This window comes from Gopherus evgoodei, unplaced genomic scaffold (genome assembly GCF_007399415.2).
Source record: "Gopherus evgoodei ecotype Sinaloan lineage unplaced genomic scaffold, rGopEvg1_v1.p scaffold_42_arrow_ctg1, whole genome shotgun sequence".
Classification (NCBI taxonomy): domain Eukaryota; kingdom Metazoa; phylum Chordata; order Testudines; family Testudinidae; genus Gopherus; species Gopherus evgoodei.
This window is the reverse complement of record NW_022060063.1, coordinates 1,728,296-1,746,385: the sequence shown is the minus strand read 5'-3', so window position 1 is coordinate 1,746,385 and position 18,090 is coordinate 1,728,296. Positions and strand designations below refer to the sequence as shown.

General features: G+C 50.3%; 2 protein-coding genes across 3 annotated transcripts in view; one reads left to right on the top strand and one right to left on the bottom strand.

Moving 5' to 3' along the window:
* LOC115642578 overlaps positions 1 to 13,706 on the bottom strand; it is a 53,631-nt gene extending 39,925 nt beyond the window's left edge. The window contains exons 1-4 of the mRNA XM_030546196.1: positions 13,621 to 13,706; positions 3,443 to 3,540; positions 1,172 to 1,298; positions 61 to 150 (exon numbers count right to left, since the gene is read on the bottom strand). Of these exons, the coding sequence (XP_030402056.1) occupies positions 61 to 150; positions 1,172 to 1,298; positions 3,443 to 3,540; positions 13,621 to 13,645 (340 nt within the window). The 5' untranslated portion in view covers positions 13,646 to 13,706. The remainder of the gene's footprint in view (positions 1 to 60; positions 151 to 1,171; positions 1,299 to 3,442; positions 3,541 to 13,620) is intronic.
* NCKAP1L (NCK associated protein 1 like) overlaps positions 13,152 to 18,090 on the top strand; it is a 92,089-nt gene continuing 87,150 nt past the window's right edge. Inside the window, exon 1 of one of the 2 annotated variants that reach the window (XM_030546195.1) lies at positions 13,152 to 13,730. In XM_030546195.1, coding sequence (XP_030402055.1) covers positions 13,629 to 13,730 — 102 coding nt within the window. In that variant the 5' untranslated portion in view covers positions 13,152 to 13,628. The remainder of the gene's footprint in view (positions 13,731 to 18,090) is intronic. The other variant, XM_030546194.1, reaches the window with a different exon arrangement.

Here is an 18,090-nt window from a genome sequence, read left to right as displayed (position 1 = left end):
GAGGCATAAGTACCACATGCCAATTACATCAGAGACAACAGCTTCTTCACCACCACTCACCTGCCTCCCAGTCCTCTTGGCAGGGGGGACACTGCCAGGATCTTGGAGTCTCTTTCAGTTCCTTCTTGGGACTGAAAGTCATTGATGTCCCTGCAAGCAGAGGAGACATGTTACAGGACTTGGAAGGAAGAGGAGAAGCAAGTTTATCAGCTAGCCCCCCTCTTTTGGTTCAAGTGAAAATATTTCATTTTTGACTATTTTGTTTAACTACAATTAGTTTCAAATTGTCATTTTGAACCAGAAAACTGGATTTTCTTATTTCAAGAGTCAAAGAATGGGACAAAGATTTTCCAAGTTGCAGTGTGTGTCAAAGCCCAAAGAACATTTTCCCATGAGGTGTTCATGGAGATCAATGAAGCACACTGTTTTCTGACAAAAGAATTTCCCCACTGGCTCTCCTCAGCACCTAGTTAGCCATTCAGCAGGGCCCAACACCCTAAGCCTGGTGTTGGGCACTTCAGAAATGCTGGCCCCTAGTGCTCTGCTCTCTGGATGTAGGTTTGCAGGCCAGCCGCGCCCAGGAGATGTTAGGAGACACAGTAGCTCCTGCCCCAGTGAGCAGACAGTAGAGACCAGGACTCTTCAGTGATGCCAAGTGACCTGCCCCCTGCTGTGCCAGGCAGGGAGCATGTCCCCCAGCTAGCCATGAGGGTACTTCCTGAGCCAGCTGTTCATCTCCTGCAGGTGATGGGCATTGGGGAGGAAAAGGGATTTCTAGCCAATTCCTGCAGAATCTGTCAATGAAGGAAGAGCAGCAGAAGCCTGGCCTGTTCTAGGCTGGGATTTCAGCCACTAGAGCAAACTCTGCATGTTCACGATTTATAGCAGTGCAGCTAAGCCAGCACCTGCTGCTGCTGGTACAGAGGGATGTGCTGAGCAACAGCACTCAGCCTTGCTCAGACCAAGTGGACCTACAGTAGTTGTGATGAGTGCAGGGTATGCACACACGAGCTACAGATTGCTCGGGGCTTGCGCTGGTGTTCAGAGCAAAATGCCCTAGAACAGACTCCCTTGCAGTCATCCGAGGCTGGGGCAGGTCAAGTCAGTCAGCAGGAGCAGACATGTATTAAAGCAGGCGTGCACCCCTTGCACCACCACCCCCCCAGCTTACCACTGAACAGCTCTGGTTCCTGGTTGTCTGTGCAGGTGGAGATGTGCAGCTGGAGCTCTCGCTTTGGGACTCTGTGGCGAGCATTGTAGGGGCACGTGGCCAGCTCTTTGGCTCTTTTCTTGTTATTCTGGAAGAGAAGCCACAAGATGTCACTATGCAGAGACAGCAGGGAGGTACCATCATGAGTTCTGCTCACTGCTTCCAGAGCTGCTCATAGGGAGAGGCAGCTGAGAGGACCTCTTAGGGATGCATCAGAGCCAGAAAACTGGCAAGCTGGAAACAAATCATTGCCTTGCCGAGTGCTTACTGAGAGAGCACCACTCAATAGCTCCACATGCAGCAGCTGGGAGCAAGCCTCCAGACTGGACAAAGACTTGAGCTAGTGGTGCTGAAAGTAGCACGCTAAAAATAGCAGCGTGGACACAATAGCATGGACTGGAGCTTGGACTCTCAAACCTACAGTGTGAAGTGGGCTTAAGAGCCCAAGCCACAACATCCACATTGTGATTTTTAACTGTATTAGCTCAAGCCCCACTACTGTAAGCCCATCTACCTGGGCTGTGAGACTCTCCCCAACTGTTGTGTAGACATATCTGTATGTGCAGTGAACCTGGTGCATCTGCAGCAGTGCTGAATTTCTTGGGTTTGATTCTTGGTTGCTCCAGCCCAGTCCAGGAAGAGGTGGCAAGCAGAACAGCGGGACTGTCTTCAGGCTACCTTAGCTCTTCCTAGACTTGGGCTGAGCTGCTCCTGCCCTTGCTGCTGCAAATTAGAACAACCTTTGGGCTGCTCTGATTTATGGGGCTCTACTTCTCATGGCCCCTGGGCAGCAGAACATAGGTATAGTACAGATACTCTAGCTACACCCAAAGCAGCTGCAAACTGTTCCTTACATCAGGGCGTGGAGCCAGGTTAGCGTGGAGCCTGCATCCAACCCAGGGAGGCCCCTCTGCAGGCTGTTGTTGCAGGAGACCATTTCCACGTGCTTCAGGTCCCTTTGTGCAGCCAGAGTATCCTAAAGAGACATTAGTGTAACCTCACCAAGGCCCCTCAGTGAGGCAGGGCAGGCCTGGATCCAAGCTGCCCTGAAGTTCAGGAGCTTTTGAAGCCTGGGTGTCTCCAAGGATTAACTCTGCAGTGAAGACATAACTCAGGTGACCAACATTTGGGCTGGCCTAGCCCAGGTGAACAGCCAGACCACAGAGCCCTGCCCAGGTTGCTGGGGCCACATTCACTCATGCAAGACTCTCAGATTTCACAGGGGAGGGGGCACAGAGGAGGGGGAGGTGGTGTAGCTGCTGGCTCTCAGCTGAGCTGCTCTATCTCCCCACCTACCCCCTCCAGTGAATTGTGGGACAGCAGTAGAGGGCTATCAGGTTAAGTCTGGATCTTCAGTGCAGAGAGGGCAGATTACCAAGAGAGGCTATCAGACTCTCTCCTACTCTACCATGGGCAGGCTAACCCAGGTGTGAAGCAGCACCACACATGGCCAAAGGGTTTGTGTGGACGGACAGGAGCCAGGGTAGGGGCAACACCCGAGTTAACTGGGCAGTGAAGATAAGCTCCAAGTGTGAGTTTCACATAAATGTAGGTCTGGAAGGTACCTCAACAGATAATCTAGTCATCCCCTGCAGAGTCAGGACGAAGTGTTACCTAGCCCATCCTAGGTGTTTATCTTAAAAGTCTCCCTAGATAATCCCTGAATCTCCCTTGCTGCAATATAAACCCATTATTTCTTGTTCTGTTGTCAGTGGATAAGGAGAACAATTTATCACTCTGCTCTTTATAGCAACTATTAACCTACTTCAAGACCTATTCCCTCCCCAACCCCAGCACCTCCAGACTAAACAAACCCAATTTTTTCAATCATTCCTTGCAGGTTATGTTTTTCAGACCTTTGATCACTTTAGTTGTTCACCTCTGGACTCTTTCCTGGAGTGCAAGGCCTAGAAAAAGACAATACTCCAGCTTGGGCCTTATTAGTGTCAAGTACAGGTGAAGAATTACTTCTTTTGTCTTGTTTACAACACTCCTGCCATTACATCTCAGAAGAATGTAATACTATTGCAAAAAAGCAAACATTGTGACTCATATTTAGTTTGTGATCCACTATAAACCCCAGATCCTTTTCTGCAGTGCTCCTTCCCAGGCAGTCATTTCCCATTTGGGGTTTGCACTGGAGGCAGAGGAAAATAATTACAGAGAACAAAGACAGGTGGCCATCTCCTCTGGGCACCTCAGACTCTGTCCCACTGAGTAGTTTGCTCTTACCTCTCCACATTTGACCAAGTGGTAGGGAAACCTGGAGGCTCGGATCTGGTGGTTTTTATCATAGGGGCATGGGATGAGCCGCTCAGGATCCATCACACCTGCACAGCAGAAGGCACACAATGCACAGATAGTATCAAAGGGGTAGCCATGTTAGTCTGGATCTGTAAAAGCAGCAGAGACCTGTGGCACCTTATAGACTAACAGACATATTGGAGCATGAGCTTCGTGGGTGAATACCCACTTAGTCGGAGCACAGATAGTGAGGCCAGGAGGGGTAGACTGCCTAGGGTGATGCCTTCAGCAGCTATCACCCCCATATTGAAGGCCCAGTTTTCCCCTTCCACACACAGCTGCTCCCAGCAGACCGCAAAAGGGGAGCCCCAGCACTGTTTACATGGAGCTCAGGCTGTTTCTGTTCCCAGAGTTAGAAATTTAGCCAGAGGGTACATGGCATGGCATGGCTGTGGCTTGGCCAGTAAGTTCTTAGGGATTCAGTTGGCAGCACATGGAAGCAGGAAACCATTAGCCCTGCAGCTAGAAACAGGCTAGAAATGGGGGTGTTATCAGGGTTAAAGTAGCACCCATTGTGTAGTGGGCACTTTCCTGACACTAGGATAATACACACACACACACACACACACACACACACACACACACACACACACACACACACGGAAAACTGCAGGGGAAAACGGAGTCTTTAAGATAAACTTTAATGTGGATGAGATCAGGGCTCTGAGGGTGTTCTGTGAGATCATACCTGGCAAGAGCCTTCTCCAAGTATTCAGAGACCATGAGATTTTAAAGAGTAATAAATGATAGAATCAAAGATTTTAAGCATGTTTCCAGATTTTATCTGCAACCACAATGCAAGCAGGGAAACATGGGGAACTTTCCTGGCTGCTGCACTATCCCAGTGGAATCGGACAGCAAATGGATCTGAGTCCTTGCTCCCACGCCCTTTACCCAGATGACTGCATGAACTGAAGGCCTCCCTTTCTGCTCTTCTGTGCAACAGAGTCCTTGTAACCCTGACAGGGCTGGGCCCAAGATCCCTGGGAGGCTTCACCTCTAGCCTCGTCATGGTCTCCCCTCCCCAGGGCGCTCTCTCCACACCAGCCACTCCCCTGGCCCAGTGAGCAGGACATTAAGTTCAAACTGAATAGAATGTATTACCCAGCAAGGAACAATAAGAAAACTAATGCAGAAATGGAAAGACAAAGACACAAGGACCCCACCCTGTGGCATAGGGACACCACAGCCGGCCGTCCCTGCGGCTTCAGGACAGTTCACAGCCTGTTCCTCGCCCATCCCAGGCCTCCTGGCCAGGCCCTGGCTGCGCTGCAATGACACTGCGGGTCAGACACTTGCTCTGGCGGTAGCCACACACCCTCATGCTCTGGGGGCAGGACCCTGCTCCCCAGCATCGTCTCCCGTTGGGGTCACGAACAACCCCCTCCAAGTCCAGCCTGCGAGTCCTAGTGCCTGGGGGTGTCCCCCTGCACTGGGCCTGCTGCCCCTCATTGCACCCAGCTCTGCTGTTACCGTTAGCACAGCCTGCACCTGCAGCTCCCCTGCCTTGCCTCTGGCCCAGCTCCGCTCACTGCTCTCCCCTTAGCTCTGCCCTGCGCAGGCTCAGGCAGCTCCAGCTAACAGCACCCCAGGTTCCTGACTCCCTCATTGGTTCATTTGCCCTGTCAATCAGACTGAACTAGAGCATTGACCTCTTCCTATTGGTCTTGGGGACTGTCAGTCTCAGGATCTTGATTTCTCATTGGCCCTTCACTGTGGGTCATGGGAGAGGGCCAACCTTACAGCAAGGCTAGGCCTTAGGTAATTGAAGGCCAGTAGCATCCTCCCAGTGTCACATCTCCAATAGCTGGGATGTTTAGCTAGACACCAGGCTCCATAGATTCAAAGCAAGAGCCACAGGCATTGGTAGCAGTGCCCACCTGCCATGGGGACAGTGCAGGAGCTGGCAAAGAGCCGTCCCAGACACACCGGCAGGCAGGGAGCATGGTTATCACCAAGAGATATTGGCACTTCAGCTGGCACCTGGCTGGGGATGCAGAGAGCTGTTGAAGCGGGAGGGCTTGTCTACACTACAGGGTCTATAGCAGTGGCTCTCAGCTTGCAGCTCAATCAGTACAGAGAGCTGCAGCCCATATGACATCCTCAGGGCCATACAGGGAGTATTGGATGTGGCCCACAACAGATTGTGGGCTGCATATGCAGCTCACAGTGGTAAGTAGGTTGAGAACCGCTGGTCTATAGCAGCGTAGCCATAGTGCTGTAATTATGCTGGCGTAACTTCACAGCTCAGACACAGCCTACGCTGTGAGAAGGGCTCCTCCTGTAACTACACGAAAGCCACCTCCTCCAGCACCTTAGCTGCTGTTTTAAGTGTAGGCCATGCCTCAGTCTCCAGTCTGTCTCCAAGTGGAGAATATTGACAAGAGCGCTAAGTGCTGCTTTCTGCATGGTAAGGACTCCTGAGTGTTCTTCAGAGACACAGGGTGGGGCTCAGCCCTAATGCGTGTGCAAAGCACCAAGAGAACTCAGCTCCATTTGAGCAGTGTTGCTTGGATACACTGGGAAGCTGACTGGCAGGACTAGTCTAGTATTATACCATTATAACTATGCCAGTCAATGCCCATCCTGGGCTAGTGGCATTTCACAGCCACTTCACCTCAGTGCCTGCCTGCAATGGCACAAGCAGCCAGGCAAGGCAGATCCAGTCCCCAGCGCCTTACAGCAGTGGTTCTCAACCAGGGGAACAGGCCCTTTGGGGGCCACCAGCAGATTTTAGGAGGGCCACCAAGCAGGGCCAGCATTAGGCTTGCCAGCGCCTAGAAAGCCAAAGCTCCACTGCATGGGGCTGAAGTCAGGGGCTCCAAGCCCCACCAGCCAGGGCTAAAGCTGAAGCCTGAGCAATTTAGCTTCATGGGACCCCCTGTGGCATGGGGCCCTGGGAAGTTGCCTGCTTGTTAAGCCCTGGCTTTTATATGCAGAAAAGCAGCTGTGGTGATAAAAGTGGGCTGTGGGGTTTTTAATAGGATGTTGTGGGAGCCTCAGAAAGAAAAGGTTGAGAACTGGTGAGGCCAGGTCTGGAGTATTGCATCCAGTTTTGCACCTCCCCCACCCCCACAGAAAGGATGTGAACAAATTGGAGAGAGTCCAGCAGAGGGCAGCAAAAATTATTAGGGGGCTGGGGGACATGACTTATGAGGAGAGGCTGAGGGAACTGGGCTTATTTAGTCTGCAGAAGAGAAGAGTGAGGGGGGATTTGATAGCAGCCTTCAACTACCTGAAGGGAGGTTTCCAAAGAGGATAGAACTAGACTGTTCTCAGTGGTGGCAGATGACAAAACAAGGAGCAATGGTCTCAAGTTGAAGTGGGGGAGGTGTAGGTTGGATATTAGGAAACACTATTTCACTAGGAGGGTGGTGAAGCACTGGAATGGGTTACCTAGGGAGGTGATGGAATCTTTAAAGCCTGGCTTGACAAAGCCCTGGCTGATATGATTTAGTTGGGGTTGGTCCTGCTTTGAGCAGGGGGTTGGACAAGATGACCTCTTGAGGTCCCTTCCAACCCTGATATGCTATGAACTCCTGCCTTACAGGGTCAGCACAAGGACCTGGCTCATCAAGCTAAGAAGCCCAGCACACAGACTGCAGCATTATAGCCATGAAATGGGGACAGCATTGCACTGCTGTGTTGCCAAGCACCAAGCACTTTGAGATACATAGCATTTTGGCTCAGTAGAAAAACTAGGTATTGCTGTTATCACAGCTTCAACAGGCTAAGGGAGCTAGAAAGCCTCCCACTAAATATTTTATAAGAGCCTTTGCTAGCTCTCTACCCCTCTTCCCAGGAGCTCAATTCAAGCTTCAAATGCTACTCAGTTCAGATGCTTGGGCTGCCAGTTTTTATTAACTCTCACCTCCAGTTTTCTCAGGAGGTTTTCACAGCAGCTACTTCCCCTCCTAGCCCCTAACCCTCTGAGTAAAGAGAAGCCAGCATTAGAGTTAGAAACCAGATACCTGACTAAGGAATCCCAGAGACACAATCTCTTTAAGTCTTTCAGACTAATTTTAAGCACCAAACCCTGATGTTACTCCACCATAACTCTTACCACAGAATCTTGTCTGTACTCACCAGCTCACAGAAGGTCCTTCTCTGGAAGTTATGTCCTGCCTGCCTGCCCAGCCACTCCTACTCTGCTTCAGCTCCTTTTATAGGCCACTTGTTTAGCAAATTCCTACCTTATCTCTTAGATAAAATCCTCCCTTCAATCTATTCCCAAGTATGAAAACAAGCTCCCCCGGTGGTGGCTATGGCTGGCTTAGATGGCTCAGACTGGGGGTCAATGTGCAGGGATGGGGCTCTGCCATTCCCATGGAATCAAGGCCAAACAGATGCATGGTTTAAGTTCTGGAACTGGGTGCAGATGTCACTGAGGGCCTGGCCAATGGCAAAGGAGCTTTCAGAATGCTCAGTGACATCATCCTACATGAGCTGACGCAGATAACATAGAGGAGCCTTAATGCCAGCTTGGGCTGGATCCTGGGTGCTCCTCTCGTTCTGTAGGGCTGTGCTGGGTCAGTGCCTGGATGGGAGTCTCCTGATGGTGCTGAGGACTCGGGTGCTGGTGGTTTCCCTAGAGAGCTCTAGTGGGTGCCATGCTGGGAACCTGACACTTGCAATTGTGATAGATTCCAAGGGAATGCAAGTCAATCCTGGGATCCTGGCTATTGACAGTCTGGCTCCCTAGTACCTCTTGGGCTCAGCAAGTGAGTCAAGCAGGCAGCGATGCCCAGTGAGGAGAGCACTGGCCTGGGACTCAGGAGTTCTCAGACCTGGCTTCTATTCCCTGGCCTGCTGTGATTTAGGCAAGTTGCTTGCCCTCTGTTTCCCCACCCACCCTGTGTCCTGCCCATTCAGACTGTGAAGCCGCTGGGGCGGGGAGGTCTCTTGCTCTGTGTCTGTGCAGCACCTGGCATGACAGGGCCCTAATCTCAGTTGGGCTCCTAGATGTTCTTGTGATGTACACCATGATCAACTGGCCAGTGAGCCACTGTGTGTGGTGGTCTTGTTGGTGGGAGATGCCAGAAAGTCAGCGTTGGAAGCTCATTCATCTCCTAATCCTCCAACACACAAATGGCAATGGAAGATTTTCGCACTGCCCCGCAAACAGCTCAGCTCAATCCTCCCCTCTTTCCTGGCACTGCCAGCCAGGCGGCCAGTTAGGGCCCGTGGCGAAGGGTGGAAATTCTGTTATATTTTTGTGACTCCTAACTTGTACTGTGGTTTCCCTCTGTACTTTACATTGCTTCCCAGTGGGTGCAAAAGAGTTAAGTCACTCTCTGGGATGGGAGGATGGGTCCTTAAGGAACTGGTGAGAACCCACCCATAACAACACAGAATCTGAAAAGACAATGGCAGTCCCAAGGACTGAACAATTGACACTACAGTGTGAGAAGCTGGTGGCTCTGCCTGAAGACAAAGGACTAATCTCCACTAAGAGGTGGAGGAAGGGAATCAGAGCTGGCTTTTGGAAGAGGCTGGCTTGCTCTTACCTGGGCTGAACTGAGTGAAACAGAGCCAGAATCAGAACTGGCATCCTGAGCACTTGGCAGGTGGATTGCTCTTGCTTGGCCAGATGGACTCTGTCTTTAACTTTATTTCTCTCTGCTGACCTAGGGACTTCCCATGCTGGGTTCCAGTTCACTAAAAGACCCTGCTCTGTTTTGAAAGGCTGCTGGTGGCGCTTCAAATCCTCCTTGAGGGCACTGTGCCCTGAAGCGGACAATGTCAGTACAAGCCTGGGGCAGGGGTCTGGCTTGGCTGGTTTCTCTGTGGGGAGCCAAGGAGAGAGACAAGAATTGAGTTCTGGAGTTGTGGAAGCCATAGGCCTGGCCCTGTGGAACTACCAGGGTCACTCCTAAAGGACAGGTTACAGGCTGGCCACCGACCCTGTGGATCTGCAACAGGGCCACTAGGAATTAGACTGACTCCCACGCTCAGGGCAATGACTTTCTGTGGCTGTGGGGCTGCCCACACTATGAAAGGGAGCTGTCTATTAGGAGCAGGTTAAGATCCCAGGCTAGAGCATGGTGCTCTAACCTGATTAGGCCTCATCCACAGGCAGTTGCCCTAGCAGAGGGGGCGCTCTTGAGGCTGTGAGGTAGGCCTCAGAATCTGCACAAGAGGCCATAACCCTCCACAAGGCCCGTCAGTTCCCCCAGAAGCATTTGTTCCAGGGAGAGTTTCCCTCTTTAGCCGACTCACGGGCAGCTCTCCTATCCATCCCACAGACTGGAAACATCTTGTCCCTGGGTTCCCTGGCTCATTGTGTCTATAGTGTGGTGGATGGACCCTTGTCTAGCATCCTTCATTTGGAAGGGTTCCAGGTTTCCCAAAGTGCGGGAGCGCCTGCTGGGGGGCAAAGCAGGAGCTAGAGGGCATTGGGAGGTGTCACAATTGTTCCCTAGAATCTCTGCTGTCATTTAAAACGACCAGTCTCTGGCTGTTATGGTTGTAGAGGAAATTGTCAAAAGATGACTCAAGAGATGCAGCACAGGCTGCTTGAGTTTGGGTAATTGAGAAGGAGCTGTCCTGAAGCCATAGCTGGGAAAGGTGTGAACTGCCCCATTATCTCATTGTGGTCTCACCCAAAGGCCAGTACTGGGTCTTTGAATGGCAGCACCGTTAACTATTTCAGTGCTGGTCGAAGCATGGGAGAAGGGAGTGGGAGGCTTTGATTACCAAGATTGAACTAACAACAAGGAGTTCTTGTGGCACCTTAGAGACTAACAAATTTATCTGGGCATATGCTTTTGTGGGCTAGAATCTTATGCCCAAATAAATCTTTTAGTCCCAAAGGTGCCACCGGACTCCTTGTTGTTTTTGCTGATGCAGACTAACACAGCTACCACTCTGAAACCTGTCAAGATTGCACTGTTTTCCCTGTGGAGCAGCTCCTTGTGAGTCGGTTCTTAGTGCTACATGGCAGAGCTGGTGCATTTGGGTCTGTGATCCCCTGGGGGAACTCAACTTTCACGGGTTTGGGGAAAATGGGCCATTGAAACAGCTGCCTCAGGGCGCCCTGGTCCATAGCTTGGAGCTGCCATGGGATCGGATCCAGTAGAAGAGCAGGATGCCTTGTGCTTTATCAGTTGTCTTGTCTAGAGGCCACACTGAGCTGGGCAAATATTTTGTCTCAAAGAATAAATTCACCGAAAAATGCATTTTTGGGGACAAACCAAAACTATATGGCAAATTTCACAAATAGTTTGGTTGAGAAAAATAATGGAAAATGTCAAAATATTTCATTCAATGTTTTCAGTTCTCTATTTTTTTAAGAAAAGCAAAAAAAATCAAAAATTTTGGGGGGGGATTTTTCAATTTGCCACCGAAGAAATCAATATCTTGCTGAACTCGGCCTGCGTGCATGTGCACGTTGTCTCCACACTTAGCAAAACTGCTGCCTGTGTCAAAAACCTCCAACCTTGCAAATCATGCTGAGAGGTTTCTAAAAGCTCCTAGTGGGAGAACCGTGAACACATCCCATTTGGAAGCCATTACCCACAGAGGCAGTGACTGTAGTGACCCCTTGTACTGCGCCCCAGCAGCTCCACTCCTGCACCCGGAGTTGCTCAGAGATGTCAAGGCTGTTCACATCATCCAATCTGCCCTCCTTCAGACAGGCCAGAGGGATGCTCACAGAATCACCACAAGCAGGGTTGTCCATGCTGATCCAGCCTAGACCCAGCCTGCTGATTCTCGGTTCTCTTAGCACAGCACAGGCCAGGTTGGATCTGACACCTCGATGTTCTGGCTCCTGAGGAAACATCTTACGTCCTTCTAGTGGCTCAAGAGGTGACATGGGTCAAACTGGGTTCATGCTGCAGGGATTATGAAGCACCTCAGGCCCGGGGGTATTTGGAGCTGGGGGTGTGGTTTGGCCCATTGAAAGATTGTGGAGCAACAGTTGAATCTGAGTTTGGGTTTTGAACTCTTAGATTCTAAGGCTAGAAGGAAACATTGTGATCATCTACCTTGTCTGACCTCCTGCATAGCACAAAATACCTACAACAGAATTAGCAGAAAAACATCCTATCTTGATTTAAAAATTGTCAGTGACAAGGAATCTACCACGACTCTTGGTAAATTGTTACTATGATTAATTACGCTCACCATTAAAAATTTACACCTTATTTCCACTCTGAATTTGTCTAGTTTCACCTTCCAGCCACTAGATCATGTCAGACCTTTCTGTGCTAGATTGACGAGACCATTGTTAAATATTTGTTTTCTATGTAGATGCATATAGACTGTGATCAAGTCAGTCACCCCTTAACCTTCTTTTTATTAAGGTAAATAGACTGAGCTCCTGTAGTCTATCATTATAAGGCAGGTTTTCCAATCCTTTAATCTTTCTTGTGGCTCTTCTCTGAACCTTCCAATTTATCAACATCCTTCTTGAATTGTGGACACCAGCACTCAGCATGGTATTTCACCAGTGATCACAGCAGAGACAAATACAGAGATACAACAAACTCTCTGCTCCTACATGCGATTCCCCTGTTTATGCATCCCATGATTACATTAGCTCTTTTGGCCACAGAGACACACTGGGAGCTCATGTAACTGGGAGCTCATGTTCCCTGATTATCCACCTTGACCCCACATCTTTTTTCAGAGTCCCTGCTTCCCAGGATAGAGTCCTCCATTGCGTAAGTATGGCCGACATTCTTTGTTGCATTAAAACTCATTTAGTTTAGTTGTATTAAAACTCATATTGGTTGTTTGCACTGGTCACCAAGAGACCTCTATCAGTGTCCGGTCCTTTTCATTATTTTCTCCTATTATTATTTTATTATTCATCATGGTTATAATTTACTTACCGTTAGTTACCATAATTTAATCTGTGCCATGTTGCTTTTATATTGTTCTACTTTTTGATCAAAATGTCATGAGCATCAAGTCAAATGTCTTTCAGAAGTGTGAGTCTGTTACAGCAACACTATTACCTTAATCAACCAACCTTGTAATCTCATCAAAAAAGCTATCAAGTTAGTTTGACAGGATCTGTTTTCCATAAACCCATGCTGATTTGCGTTAATTACATAACCCTCCTTCAGTTCATTATTAATCGAGTCATGTATCAGCCGTTCATGGCCCTGGTTCTCTGTGACCTTGTACTTCAAGCTATTATCCAGGGCTAGGCCCAGGCCACATGGGTGTCATGCATGGCCAGATCAGGGCAGTGGCACCAGAATGTGGGGGAGGGAAGGGGACAACCAAGAGGCCTGGTCCGTCCACTTTTCACCAGGGGTCTGGCCCTCTGCCCTTCCGCTTCCCCCCAAGGCCCTGCCTCCCAGCCAGGCCAGAAGCAGAGCCCAGCCTAGGGAACCTGAGCAACTCTGGGGAGCCATGGACCCTCCACTTGCCCTGGGTAGGGGGCCCAGGGGGTGGGGACACAGGCTGGGGGCTGCTCTCAGGCAGGTGGAGGGTCTGGAGTCCCTGGGCCAGCCCAGGTCTGGCTTCTGGCTTGATTGGGGGACGGGGCTTTGGGGAAGAACATGGGTGGGGCCACAAAGGGGGTGGGGCCTGATGTCCCCCCCCCAACTTCTAGGCAGAATCCGTCTCCCCTGGATCAGGGCGTTGGCGTTTTCACTTGTTTTGCACTGGTGTGAATGGCAGGGGGCACTGAGGGGCGAGCCCTGCCCCCCTGGCTCTGGCTCAGGCCCTGCTCCGCCAAGGGCTGACGGCGAATGTTCAGGGGATGTCACACAGCTGGGGTTTGGCAAGAGCAGAGCAGACAGTTGCTCCGTGTGATGGGGGTTGCCGCAGAGCACTGAGGCCCTGCCCTTGAGCCCAGCCCAGGAAGCCACGGCCCAAAAGGGGAAGCTGCTGTCGGCGCTTGGGGAAGTGTCGGCTTCGAGTGCCTGGACCAATCAGATGGTGGGATCGCTGTCGTCTCCCCCCCCCCGCCTCCCCCTGCCGTCGAAGAGGAAGCACCAGCTGGAGGAGCTGCAGGCACGCAGCCCCATCCCCCGCTGCGCAGACGTGCCATTTTGGTGACTTGGTGCCTGTAGGGTGCGTAGCCGTTGGGAGGCCTGGCCTTCTCCCTCCAGCGGGTTATTGGGTGAGGGGCGAGGGTGAGAGCTCACCTGGGGAGATGTCTCTGCCCTCCATCTACCAGCACAAGTTTGCGGAGAAGCTGACGATCCTCAATGACAGGGGGAAGGGCGTCCTCATCCGCATGTACAACATCAAGAAGGTGGGTGTGGCCGACTTGCTGGGGGGTGGGGGGAGGCTGAGTTTGCACCAGCCTTACCTTTGCCTTGACTGGGAAAGGATGGTTCTTCACTGATTACAGCAGGGGCTGGGTGCCTGCATGCCTTCATTCCTGGTCCACGGAGAGCGATGTCTAGTGGTTAGAGCAGGGGGCGTGGGAGCCAGGATGCCTGGGTTCTAATCCTGGCCGGGGTGGGGGGGGGCCAGTGGGGTCTAGTGGTTAGAGCAGGAAGAGGCGATCAGGAGTCCCCGTGCTGCCAGACTTGTTCTAGGACTTAGGGGAAGTTGATTTCTTTCACTCTCCCATGGGCTAACAGCTCTTTGGGGCAGCTGTGGGGATTCATTCCTGTGGTGCCTGGGAAGGGAGGGGGATTCGGATTGGGGTTCAGTTAAGGATTTAAGGCCAATGCAGGGCGAAGGTTCAGGCTCAAACCCTCTGAGATTTTGATCCCAGCTGGTGGAAACCTCAGGAGACCAGCCACTGTCAGGAGGGCCCACCCCTTGGGCTCCTATCTCCTGTGAGCCACACCCAGTGCAGAGCCTGGAGGCAGGCTCCTTTGGCTATAGATTGTGCTGCAAGGGCCCAGGCCGGGGCAGGAGCTGTGACTCCCAATCCCCAGGGATCCCAGCTCAATGTGTGGCCTGCCCAGAGCACGGACAGGCAATCAGTGAACTCACCCCGAACCCCAGCTTGGCTATACCCTGACCCCTCTCCGGCTTGGAGGTCACCTGATCTGGCTTTTGCTAGGTTGCTGCAGTTAGACTGGCTAATGTGCCAGTGCCCTGAGGTTCAGCACCCAGCTGGGGCAAGAGGCTGCAGGGTAGAGCCTGGAGGCATTCCAGCCACTACCGGAAATAGCTGCCGCCTGCCCCCTTCCTGGTGGGACCGGCTGGTAGCTTCCTCTTTCCCAGCTGGGCCTGGTGATAGCATCCCCTGTGAACAGATCAGGGCCTGTCCTGCTCCAATTTGGGACTGTTTTCCCCAGGTCTCCCTGCTGGGACTCCCAGAGCTGGGGGAGGAGTTCCTGCCCTTTGTTTACACAGACTGAGTTAACTCACTGATCCTGAACTCAGGGTGTGCCACAGCAGCAGGAGAGCCCTATCGTACCATGCCTGAAAGTTCTCCGCTTGCCACGGGGCACTTTTCTATCGCTGCTTGCACTGCAGCAGGGGTAGCCAATTGGCAGACTGCAAGCCACATCTGAACAGAGCCCAAAATCTTATTTACTTATTGTTATCACTGTTGTTATTTTTTTTATTAGTTTCTCTGGAATCTGGACCTGGACAAAAAATAATTGACTACCCCTGCAGTACCTAGTCTATGCCATACAGTTGAGCAGCTCTGTTTCAACCCAGTTGAGGGCAGTGATGAACAGACACCCCAGCCAGCTCCTTCCATAAGCCAACCCGTGGAAAGTGAGATGGCATCATGAGTTCACCAGGCCCAGTCCCTGCATCCACCCACTGCTCCACAGGGCTGGGACAGAAGTGAGGTGCTGCAGGCCAGGGATACCATTTCAGATTTTGTGTTGGGGGAGGAGGGGAACTTTAACTACGATGCCAAGGGCTACTTAGGCACCTGAAAACTCTAGTTCTTTTGCAGATTAATTTAGAAATCAGCTGACAGCAGCACTGTATCTAATTCCTATATAAAGAAAGAAAACTAAATAACTATTAGATCCACTAGGCTCTAATATAGAGGTGGGCAAACTACAGCCCGCAGGCCACATCCGGCCCATGGGACCCTCCTGCTCAGCCTCTGAGCTCCTGGCCTGGGAGGCTAGCCCCTGGCCCCTGGCTTCTCCCCTGCTGTTCCCCCTCTCCCGCAGCCTCAGTGCGCTGGTGGTCGGGCAGCGCAGCTGTAGTGCCCAGCCTGACCCAGTGCTCTGTGCTGCGCTATGGCGTGGCTGGCTCCAGCCGAGCGGCGTGGCTGTAGCACCGCCAGCTACCAGTACTCCAGGCAGCACAGTTTAAGTGGGCAGGGAGCAGGGCCCAGGGGGGTTGGATAGAGGGCATAGGAGTTCGGGGTTTGGATAGGAGTCAGGGCAGTCAGAGGACAGGGAACAGGGGGGTTGAATGGGGGCAGGGGTCCTGGGGGGCAGTAAGGAAGGAATGACGGGTTGGATGGGGCAGCAGGGAGCAGTCAGGGGTGGGGATTTCGGGGGAAGTCGGGGGGGTGATGGATAGGGCACGGGTTCTGGGGGGGCCATCGGGCAATGGGGGGGTGGATGGGGCAGGAGGGGGGCCGTCAGGGGGCGAGAAGTGGGGGGCAGTGGATAGAGGGCAGGAGCAGGGGCTGGGCCACTTCTGGCTATTTGGGGAGGCACAGCCTCCCCTAACCGGCCCCCATACAGTTTCCAAAACCCGATGCAGCCCTCAGGCCAAAAAGTTTGCCTGCCCCTGCTCTAATACTAACATGTTCCAAAATCGTGTGTTAAGTCACCTAAGGGACATTGGTTAGCTTTACAGTTTTAATGTATATTCTTATTCTTGAATACAACAATTTAAACAACTGTAGAAAAATCTAGTTGACTTTCTATCACTTTTTTGTAGTTCGCCAAGCTTGGTTAACCTTTTAACCGTTGGAAACATCCTACTAGGCAAGGCCCCATGAGTTTATACTGCACCTACCTTGCGGTGACACTTTCAAGTCACTTTCACAATATTGCAATGCCAACCCCAAACGTTCAAAACTCATGAATCAGGCTCACCAAAAATCAAGAGATTGGCTTTAAAATCATGAGATTATGAACAAATAATAGATTTGGGATTTTTTATTTGCCTTATGTTTTTTGAGCCTTTAGGGTGCACTGGGGTCACATTTTGAAGCTTTTTCCACAGCCATGGAGGCTAGAAACTTCATTTTTCTTTAACAAAGAAGGCTGAAATTATCACATATCCACTTGACTTGAAGAACTGGAGCTTTAAGGAAAACAATAATTATCATGAGACTCATGACAAAATCATGAGAGTTGGCAACACTGCCTTCACTTCTGTTTAAAAGCTAGTTACTTTCCAGAAGGGTCTTAAACACAACACTACAGTGATTGAGTTGCAGTTTTCACAGGAGAATATATAAAACTAGGGCTGTCAAGCAATTAAAAAAATTAATCGCAATTAATCATGTTGTTAATAATAGAATACCATTTATTTAAATATTTGTGGAATTTTTCTACATTTTCAGATATATTGATGTTGGTTACATCACAGAATACAAAGTGTACAGTGCTGACTTTATATTTATTTTTTATTACAATTATTTGCACTGTAAAAAAGAAACAAAAGAAATAGTATTTCAGTTCATCTAATACAAGTACTCAAGTGCAATCTCTTTATTGTGAAAGTTGAACTTACAAATATAGAATTATATACAAAAAACCACCTGTACTCAAAAATAAAACAGTGTAAAACTTTAGAGCCTACAAGTCCTCTCAGTCCTACTTCTTGTTCAGCCAGTTGGTAAGACAAAATACATTTATTTACATTTACGGGAGATACTGCTGACCGCTTCTTATTTACAATGTCACCTGAAAGTGAGAACAGGCGTTTGCATAGCACAATTATAGCCGGTGTCTCAAGATATTTACATGCCAGATGCGCAAAAGATTCATCCACCATTCAAGAGGACATGCGTCAATGCTGATGACTGGTTCTGCTCAATAATGACTCGAAGCAGTGCAGACCCACGTGTGTTCATTTTCATCATCTGAGTCAGATGCCACCAGCAGAAGGTTGATTTTCTTTTTTGGAGGTTCGGGTTCTGTAGTTTCTGCATCGGAGAGCTGCTCTTTTAAGACTCCTGAACGCATGTTCCACACCTCATCCCTGTCAGATTTTGGAAGGCAATTTAGGTTCTTAAATCTTCAGTCGAGTGCTGTAGCTATCTTTAGAAATCTCACATTGGTACCTTCTTTGCGCTTTGTCAAATCTGCAGCTAAAGTGTTCTTAAAATGAACAATATGTGCTGGGTCATCATCCGAGACTGCTATAACACAAAATATATGGCAGAATGCGGGTAAAACAGAGTAGGGGACATGTAATTCTCCCCCAGGGAGTTGAGTCACAAATTTAATTAATGCATTCTTTTTTTAGTGAGCGTCATCAGCATGGAAGCATGTCCTCTGGAATAGCGGCTGAAGCATGAAGGGGCATATGAATGTTTAGCATATCTGGCACGTAAATACCTTGCAAGGCCAGCTACAAAAGTGCCATGCGAACGCCTGTTCTCACTTTCAGGTGATATTGTAAAGTGAGAAGTGGTCAGCAGTATCTCCTGTAAATGTAAACACATTTATTTGTCTTACCGATTGGCTGAACAAGAAGTTGGACTGAGTGGACTTGGA